Source organism: Pediculus humanus, genomic scaffold, assembly GCF_000006295.1.
Source record: "Pediculus humanus corporis 1103172107444 genomic scaffold, whole genome shotgun sequence".
Lineage (NCBI taxonomy): Eukaryota > Metazoa > Arthropoda > Insecta > Psocodea > Pediculidae > Pediculus > Pediculus humanus.
Window position 1 is genome coordinate 5,133 of NW_002987065.1, and position 10,727 is coordinate 15,859.

The 10,727-nt window shown below is 27.6% G+C and overlaps 1 protein-coding gene across 1 annotated transcript; it reads left to right on the forward strand.

Annotated features, from left to right (window-relative positions):
- Positions 1–7,892: 7,892 nt before the first annotated feature.
- Phum_PHUM090820 (cAMP-dependent protein kinase catalytic subunit, putative) lies at positions 7,893–9,898 on the forward strand (the record flags this gene model as incomplete). The annotated part of the gene is made up of 4 exons (XM_002423826.1): positions 7,893–8,370; positions 8,978–9,159; positions 9,312–9,389; positions 9,773–9,898. The coding sequence occupies 4 exons, from the start codon at positions 7,893–7,895 to the stop codon at positions 9,896–9,898; spliced, it is 864 nt and encodes a 287-aa protein (XP_002423871.1).
- Positions 9,899–10,727: the final 829 nt, after the last annotated feature.

The following is a 10,727-nucleotide window of genomic DNA, read 5'->3' on the forward strand; positions in this document are numbered from 1 at the left end:
TTATTATTATTATTATTATTATTATTATTATTATTATTATCATTATTATTATTATTATTATTATTATTATTATTATTATTATTATTTCAAATTATTTTTCATTTATAGCGTAAAATTGATTATTTAATAATAATAATAATAATAATGATGATGATGATAATAATCTAGGATAATTTATTACCGCGGGTTAAGTGAAAGGGTTTTCCTCCTCTCCCTCCCCTTTCCCCTCCTCCTTTTTCTTTTTAACGATCGATTTAAAAAAAAAAAAAATTAGGTCGCGTTTCACGATCTGCCCTAACCCGAAAATCGAAAATAATAATAATAATGATGATTATAATGATAATAATAATAATTTTATTATAATTCAAATGATTTACGTTCGGATCCATTTTTTTTTTTGTTTTTTTCTATTTACACGTTGAACTACATACGATTTTTTATTTATTTGTCGTTCTATTTTTTTTTTTTTTTTTTTAATAATAATAATAATACTTCCAATAAACAGGAGGAATTTGTATTTATTAACCCAAATAATAATAATAATAATGGCGGATTTTATATATTAAAAATTTTGGGTTGATTATAATTAAATGTTTTTTTGTTACAAAGCTCATTTACCGAAAACAATATTCTCGCGTCATTATCATCATCATCATCACCATCATTATTATTATTAATTATAAATTTGGCTCGTGTCGTGTAAAGCAAAATAATAATAATAATAATAATAATAATAATCGGAGCGATCACGACGATGATGATTATTTTATTGCAAAAGGTCAAAGAAATAAAAAAAATTTTTTTTTTTTTTTTTTAAAATCGAACGTGCCTATAAGAAGGAACCTTACGTAGGTATCGATCGATAGTTTATATTATCGATTTATCGATTTTTCATTTGTTTATTTAAATGAATGAAATAATAATAATAATAATAATAATAATAATAATAATAATAATAATAATAAAGTTCGTGGGTTTTGTTTTGTTTTGTTTTGTAAAAATAAAATTGCATAATAAATAAATAAAATGCACATTTGATTCGGTTTTCATCTTTTTTGTTGTTTTTGTTTTCTTCAATCGAAAGAAACAAATTTTTAATTTATTTAATAAACAACCGACAAACGGAGTTAAAGAAAGAAACAAACAAACGAACGAACTAACGATAATTAATTGTTTGATTTAAAAATAAATAATAATAATAAAAATAATAATGGTTAAAAATTTATATAAAAATAAAAAAATTTGATTCATATTCATTTCGTTTCGTTTGTTTGTTTGTTTGTTTGCGTAGTATCACGTGTTTGTTTTGCGAAATGTATAAAATCATTCATTTCACGATTGTTTCTCTCTTTCTCTCTCTAATTTTTTTTTTTTTTTTTTTGCCAACGATAATTTTCTCTATGATGTATTATTATTATTATTATTATTATTATTATTATTATTATTACGTTTCGAATTTGTTTGTTTGTTTGTTTGTTACCAAAACGTTGTAATAAACGTTCATTACGTTCGTCGTCGTCGTATTATTATTATATATTTTTCATAATAAATAATAATACGTTACGAGAATTTTTTTCTTTTTTTTTTTTTACATCAATCAGTGACTGATTGACTGAATGAGAGACTGAATGACTGAGTGACTTACTTACTAATTACATTCGATAACATTATCATTTACAATTTATTTATTTATTTTTTTCTTTACGTAATTTTTAACCTTTGCTCTGACGTCATAATTTATTATTTTTTTTATTTACATTCGTTCCGGGGAAAAAAAAAAAAAAAAAAAATAAGTAGAGGGGGTCTGGAAAAATAAATTTCATTTTATTTTATTTTATGGGGGCGGTGGGGCGATGGAGCGATGGGGAGGGAAAACTTTTTTATGTTAAAAATATTTTTTTTTTCAAATTTCAAATAAAAAAAATAAAAATAAAAATAGAAATGAATGATGAAATGAAAAAAAAAAAAGCAGAAGAAATCAAATTTTTTTTTTTTTTCTGACTGACGTGAATGAATGAATGAAATATTAAACGAGGGATGGGAAGAGGGGGGGGGGGTAAAAGGTAGAAAAAAAGAAAGAAATAAAAAAATTTTTTTTTGCTACTCCACTGAAATTGAAATTCATTTAAATAAATTATTTTATTGCATGGAAATGACAATTTGATCGATGATAATAATAATAATAATAATAATAATAATGATAATAATAATAATGATGATGATGATAATATTATTCATATTGTTTTTTTTCCTCTCTCTCTCTTTCTCTCTCTCTCCCCCCTCCTAAACGGGCATATACGGATTTTTATAGTCAGTCACAAAACTTTTCATTCTCATTATTTTAAATAATAATAATAATAATAACGATTCCATATTCGTTTTTTTTAAAAAATGTTTTTTAATTAATTGGCACAACTTGTTGACTCGAACGTTATGTCTAAACATGTTAACAACATAAAAAAATTTTATCCTTGGGAGAAATTTTTTTTTTTTTTTTTGTTTAATAAATTGTTGTTGACATTTTAAAAGTTTGTTCGTATTTTTAAAAAAAAAAGCTGGTTATAAATGAACTATATTCCTCGTTTGTCGTTTGTTTATTTTGTCTCTGTGACGTGGTAGTCCAACGAATAATAATGAAATGAATTTTGTTATGAATTTTTTGGAAAACGGCCGGAAAACTCGGAAAAGTAACGTTTGCCATTTAAAAAATTCGCGTTTAAATTCGTTTGTTTTTATAAAGAAACGAATGATAATGATGATGATAATGATGATGATGATGATGATGATAATGATGATGATGATGATGATAATTACTACGACAATTAGTAATAAATAAGTAATTTTTTTTTGTGTTTCGAATCCAAGTAATCGCGATTACGCGGTCGTAATAATCGATCGCGTATCGATTTAATTTTTTTTTATTCGTTTGTATAACGTTTGTTTGTTTGTTGGTTTCCTTTTTTTTTTATATTTATGGATTTTTTTATACTTGTTCGCTTACTGAAACAGGTTTTTGGAAAAAATTCAAATTTATTTTTTAAAAAAGTTTAAAATATCGATCGTAATGGCGAAAACTTGTTTTTTTTCGGTTTTTCCTTCTCGACAGAATTCGATTCAATGTGGGAAGTTTACGCCTTGTCATTTTTTTTTTTTTTTTTTTTAACTATCATTTCATAAATTTCATTTTTTTTTTTTTTTATCCTTCGTATGATATTTAATAGGAAAAAAACATGTTGATTATTTCGACATGGACATCGTGTGAAAGCAGACGACCGTAATAATCGGGGGGTAGGGGTAGTGGGGTGGGGAAGGGAGAGAAAGGAAACGACCGCAAAAATAAAAGTTTGAAAACTTTTCTTTTTTTTTAAAACTTTGCTCCACCTCACTCTCCGTTTTCATAAATAAACATTAAAATTTAAATTATTAATAATAATAATGATAAATTTTTATCGTGCAAAACAAATATGTTACTTTCCCTCCCTCTCTCTCTCCCCCTCCCTCCAGGCCCCCCAAAAAAAAAAAACAAACAAACGAATTTAAAAAAAAAAAAAAAAAACGGATAGAAAAATTTGTTTGTTTGTTTACTTATTTAATTTTCCGGTAATAATAAAATTTTTAGAGTTTTAATAATTAATTAATTATCATCATCATCATTATTATTATTATTATTATTATTATTATTATTATTATTATTATTGTACCGAAAGTAATTAAAAATTGATTAATTAAACGATCGACGACGAAATGAGGTCGTTGAGCTCGCGACAAAAAAAAAAAATTAACCGTTAATTACTTTACGACGCAGGTAGCTTTTTTTTTATTTCTTATTCACAGGTATTTCGTCATCGTTAATAATAATAAAAATGATAATAATAATAATAGTGAATGTTAATGATGATGATGATGATAATAATTTCATTTTAATCAAGAGTTTTTTTTTTTTTTTTTTTATTAGCATTGCTCTGATTTTATCACGATTTTACGTTAATTTTATTTTTATTTATGTATCAAATTTAATCGTTTTCTCTCTTTCTTTCTTTCTTTCTCTCTCTCTCACTCACTCTTTCGTTTCCTCCAGCTGGAAAAAGTAATAATAATAATAATAATAATAATAATAATAATATTGTCAATAAATTTAGCAATTGCAATTTCGATTTTGGCAATACAACGATTTAAAAAAGAAGTAAAGGGGAAAAAAAACCTTGACTAAAAAAAAAAATTTTTTGTTGTTAAATGCGTGTGCGTGTGCGTATGCGTATGGGAAAAGTAAATGGGGGGAAGAAGGGGGGAGGCGGGAGAAAGAGGGAGGCTTAAAGAGTTTTAAGGTCGAAACTAGCCATTCGTAAGAAAAAAAAAAAATATTAAAAAAATTGATTAATTAAAATTTTTTTAAAAAATATTTTTAAGTTACAATAATAAAAATAATAATGATAATATTAATTAGTAAAAGGCGGAGGAGGAGGAGGAGGAGGAGGTGGAGAATTTGACGGGAGGCGGATTGGGGGGAGGAGGAGGGGGAGGTATAAAAAAAAATTTTTTTTTTTTATTTTAACGTGCGAATTATTTCGGTACAATAATTTGCCCTTCGTATATACACTTTGTAAATGTTACCGGAATGAGGTCATTATAAACCGGTCATTATTATCATTATTATTATTATTATTATTAATTTATGTTTATTTAACTACAATGAGGATTCTCTATTAAAAAAATCATCATCATCATTATTATTATTAGCATTTCGTTCGATTGCGGCGGTTGTCTTGTCATTTAATCGAATTCAGGTGAATGAATGACTTTTTTTTTTTTTTTTTTTTTTTTGGAAACGGGTCGTGGTTTGTGTCGTTTGTCGTTTGTTTTTGACACAATTTTATTAAACTAACGACATTAATTATTATTACTATTATTATTATTATTATTATTATTATTTTTATTATTATTGTTATTATTATTTTTTTTTTTTTTTTTCGTTCTTCCGAAACGATTTTTTGGCCGAATTATTTTTTTTTTTTTATCATTATTAATTTTATTTATTTTTTTGTTTGTTTGTTTTGGTTGGGGTTGTCGTACAGCAAAAAATTTTCTTCTACTGTCGCTCTAATAAAGTTTGATAGTGTGTGTGAGGAGTTGTGCTCGTGCGACAAACACTAAATCCCTCATTTTATTTATTTATTTATTTGTATACATATTTGGAAAATTTAGTTTACGAATCGGTTGTGTAAAAATTTTGTCGTTTGTTTTTGTCGAACGAAACAAACGAAAACGACAGAGAGAGAGAATCAGTTCCAGCAACCCCCAAATGGAAATTCAACATCGTTAACCTTTACGGATTATTATTGCTACGCTTTAAGAAAAAATAATAATAATAATAATTTTTCGATTCATCTTGAGAGAGAGAGAGAAAACATTCTTTTCCAAATTTTTCTTCTGCTTCATTTTTTTTCCTCCTCAATATTCTCACGCATTTCTACGAAAACTTTAAAAAAAAAAAAAAAAAAATTTTTATTTATTTATTTTGTCTTTTTGGCCGCCGCTCGCGGGTATTTTTTTTTTTTTTTCAATAAAATAAAATATTAATAATAATAATAATAATAATAATAATAATAATAATAACAACTTTTTTTTTTAATTTTGCCAAAAAATATATTTTAAATGCTATTAACCAAAAAAAAAAAAAAGATTTGATTGATTTTAAAAATAAATTTTTTTTTTGTTTTTATTGCCGTTGTCGATAATATAGACAAGCAAAAAAAAATGATTTGTTATATTTCAATAAAAAGTTACAAAAAGAGAGAGAGAGAGAGAAAGAGAGACAAAGAGAGAGAGAGAGAAAGAGAGACAAAAAGAGAGAGAGTGTGTGTAAAATGTTTAACTTTTTTTCTTTATAAAAATTATTTAATATTTTGCCAACAAAAGTTTATTCCCTTTGTTTTTATTACCATTATTATCATCACCGTAAATAATTTTATTATTATTATTATTATTATCATTTGAACACACAAACGTAAAAAGCTCTTAACGTTTGATCGTAATAAAATAAATAATATAAACGTGACAGCAGACGACGATGACGACGACGACGACGACGCGGACGACAACGACGGGATTTTTTTATTTATTTACAAAAAAAACAATTAATTAATCGTTTTCACTCAATAGAAATGAGGAAAAGAAAAAAAAAAAAAATTTTCCCCCCCAGGGAAATCTTTTAAATCTTATCAAGCAAAAAAAAAAAGGATAATGAATGAAAGAGTGAGAGAGAAAGAGAGAGGGAGAGAGAGAGAGGGAAAAGGTGAAAATCGGGAATAAGAAAATTTTTTTTTTCTGGAATGAAAGAAAAGAATAAATAAGTGGAAACAAATTAGAACGAATCGTTTTTTTTTACCATCGTTTAGTCGGAATAAATTTTTTTGACCCCCACCCCCCACGCACCCCCCCCCCCGGTTTATTATCATCATCATCATTGTCATCGGAGCTGTCGTGTCAAGTAGTAACGGTAGCAGAATTTATTCCTTATTACCTTTTTTCATAGATTAATAAAAAATAATAATAATAATAATAATAATAATAGTGGGATTTAATGATAAGATCACGATTTGGCACATTCAGGTGCTAAAAAAAAAATATTAATTTGGGGGGAAATGGGGAGAGGGGAGGGGAGGAAAGGGGTAATTTTTTATCGCAATTTGTAGGTTTGTTTTCGGTAGCATCACACACACACACAACAACAATTTCAATTTTAAAAATAATAATAATAATAATAATAATTTCGTCACGTCTACCAAGTGGACTCAAACACTCGAATTAAATCAAAAATTGGGGGGCTCGAAGGTGTGAGTGAGAGGGGGGAGGGGCGCGCGTTAACAAAAAGGAAGATGAAAAATTCGCTTCGAATCTACGTGCGTTTGTTTTTTTTTTTTTTTTTTTTTTTACGTAATAACTCGTTAGTTGAAAATTCTCACGGGGGGATCGTGAAATGAACGTTATAACAACAATTAGGTTGAAATTTTTTTTTTTTTTTTTTTTTTTTTCGGGTACCTCATCGCGTACCTGATGAAAATATTTTTTCTCATGCTCGACGATTATTATTATTATTACTTCTTTTCTCTCTATCTCTCTCTCTCTCTCGTACGGTTTTTTTTTTATCTTTTCCTTTCCTTTTTTCAAGGTGTTTGATTGTTTAAAACGGTTAAAATTTTTTTTTTTTTTTCGGTCATTTTTTAACGAAGCCATTTCCGGTTTTTTTCTGTTTTCCTCCTTTTCTCATTTCGATAAGAAGATTATTATTATTATTATTATTATTATTATTATTATTATTATCATCCCATTCTTTATTTAAGCTTAAAGTAATTTAATTTATTTTATTTTCTCTCTTGCTTTTTTTTTGTCTTTTATTTTTTTTCTGCTGCTGCTGTTGTTGTTGTTGTTGTTTGTCTGTCGAGTTTGTTGTTGTTTTCTTCTTCTCCTTTTTATTTTTATTTTTTATTTAATTATAAACGGGATTTGAGTTTTTTACGAATGTTTTAATGTTATAATTATGTGCAGCAAAAAAAAAAAACTAATAATTTTTGTTGAGAATTGTTGTTGTTGTTGTTGCGAAAGAGAGGAAACAAACGACGTTTGTCGTCAACAACCGTTTTTCATTTTTTTTCTCTCTCTCTCTCTCTCTCTCTCTTCATTTCCTCATTTTCAAAAAAAAAATTTCACTCCGAGGAATCCCTTTATTTATCATCATCATCATCATCATCATTAACGGCTAACGGCCGGTTTTCCGGTATATAAAATTTCAATGCCATCCCTTTCCCCTTGATTTTTTTATTATTAATTTTTTTGTACTTTTTTCAGGTACGGGAACTTTCGGACGAGTGTGCCTTTGCCGTGAAAAATCAACAATGAAGTACCTGGCAATGAAAATCCTATTGATAAGCGACGTAATACGATTGAAACAAGTCGAACACGTTAAAAACGAGAAAAGGATTCTGGAAGAAATCCAGCATCCGTTCATCGTTAACCTTTGGTGCAGTTGGAAAGATAATTCTCGTTTGTACATGTTGTTCGATTACGTTTGCGGCGGCGAATTATTTTCCTATTTGAGAAATTACGGGAGATTCAACACGACGACGGCAAATTTTTACTCGTGTGAAGTGATATTAGCTTTAGAATATTTACACAGTCAATCCGTCGTTTATAGAGACTTGAAACCTGAAAATTTACTTTTGGATCAAGATGGACACTTGAAAATAATCGATTTCGGTTTTGCCAAAAAGCTAACGGATCGAACGTGGACGCTGTGCGGTACTCCGGAATATTTAGCACCCGAAATAATACAATCGAAAGGTCACAACAAGGCCGTCGATTGGTGGGCATTGGGTAGGTACTGATTCAAATAACGAGGAGTAGGAGGAGGAGGAGTAGTAGGTGGAATAGGAGGAGTAGGAGGAGGAGGAAGGAAAAGTTTGCACGAAAAACGGTTTGCAACCAAGTTACCGACTCGATCCGTACGCGGTCGACACACGAGTTCAATAACCGGAATTTTTTTTTTTTTTTTTTTTCCTTTTAAAAATAAAATTTTAAATTTTAATAAAATCCTGACCTGGTTGTTTGTCTGTTTGTTTTTTTTTTTTGTTTGTTAGTGTAAAAAAAAAAAAAGTTTTTAATTATTAGTCTAGAACAAAAAAAAAAAAAAAAAAACAAAAAGGAGAAAATTTATTTGAGTCTAGGAAAATACTCGTCGTCAAGCTTTACTGAACACAATTTACCGTTTTTTTTTTTTACCACGTAATTTTTTCATTAGTTAAAGTGTCGAAACGATTTCACTTCCGGTTTTCTTTTTTTCTTTTTTTTTTTTCACGTGGCGATTACGTCTGCTATTGTTTTTGTTGTTTTTGTTTTTGTTCTCGTTTCCGATTACGATTTCTCGTAAAGTTTTTTTTTTTTTTTTTTCTCGACATCACGTTAATGTTTTCTTGTTTTTCAGGTGTTTTGATTTACGAAATGTTAGCCGGTCATCCTCCCTTTTTCGACAGTTATCCATTTGGAATATACGAAAAAATATTAGCTGGAAAAATCGAATGGTTCAGACAAATCGATCCCGTCGCGAAGGATCTCATTAAAAAATTACTCGTACACGACAGAACGAAAAGATTAGGAAACATGAAGGTATGAATAAGGTGGCGAGTGGGTAACAAACGAGGAAAAAAAGGGGGAAAAGAAATTCGCGATGAATTTTTTTTTTTTGTATCCCCCCCTCCCCTCTCCTGGAATTTATTTCATTCATTCATTTTGTTTTTTTTTTTTTTTTCCCCCCACAGAATGGAGCCGAAGATGTAAAAAGGCATAGATGGTTTAAAGAAATCGATTGGACGGAAGTTTACTACAAACAGTTGAAGGTGAGAAAGAAAAAGAAAAAAAAAAGAAGAAAGGGAAAGAGAAGGAAAAAGAAAAAAGAGAGAGAAGAAAAAAAATTTTCCCCTGGAATTTTTATTCCCATTTAAACTCAGGTGTATTCCGCTCCTTAACTTCATTCAATATTAATGAAAAACTTTCCTCCAGAATCTTTTAAATATTTTATTAACGCTATTCTCTCCCTCTCCCCCCTTTTCTCTCTCTCTCTCCCTTTCTACCCCTCTCTCTCTTTCTCTCTCTTTGTGATTTATTTTTTTTTCAACCGGAATAAATTTCACACCGATTATGATATTCATAATTATAATAATAATAATAATAATAATTTATTATTTTAAATGAAAATTGATGACGTCATTTTTTTTTCCAGCCCCCCATATTGCCGCACGTCAAATACGACGGAGACACGAGAAATTTTGAAGATTATCCAGAAAGCGACTGGAAATCGAAACCATCCGTTGGAGAATCCGAACTTAAACTCTTTGAAGATTTTTAATAAAAATTTATTCGTTTTATTGTTGTTTGTTTCGATTGGACTAAACGCGTTACGTCACATCCGTCGTCGTTGTCCAACAAACACAAACAAACAAATTTTTAACGGTTTTCGTACAACTGGAGAAAAAATAAAAAAAAAAAAAAAACGAATTTCGTTAACGTGCCTTTCTTCGCACTCATCATCATTTTTCTTTTTTTTTTTCTTCTTCTTCTTCTTACTCATACATCAACGTAATTATTATTATTATTAATAAATTTAAAAAACTTTTCCATAAAGTGTCCAGTAAACACACAAACACATACAAAATCCTGGAGAATTAATTTTTTACTCTGTATTTATTATCATTCTCCAGTTTACAAAAAAATTATAAAAATCGATTTTTTTTTTCTTTTTGGATTCTCCAGTAAAAAAATTATATTATAAACCGTCGCTTGTTTGTTCGTTTGTTTAAACAAACAAACGAACTTACGTAAAAAAATTATTATTATTATTATTATTATTATTAATTATTTTAATTTGTACCTGTTTTATTTAAATTATATATTAATTCGACAAATTTATTAATTAATAAATAAATGAATGAAAAATTTTATACCAAATATCGAGGGTAAATCAATATTATTATTATTATTATTAAGAGTAATTATTTAAAAATAATAATAATAATAATAATAATATGAAGTCAATTTTTTTTGTAAAATAAAATAAATAAGAAGACTGTAAAGTTTTTTTTTGTTTTTTTTTTTTTTTTTGAATTAGAGATAGAGAAAAGGCGGGGCCGAATTTTCATTTTTTTAAAAATTTTACGTTACACACACAAACACAAAAT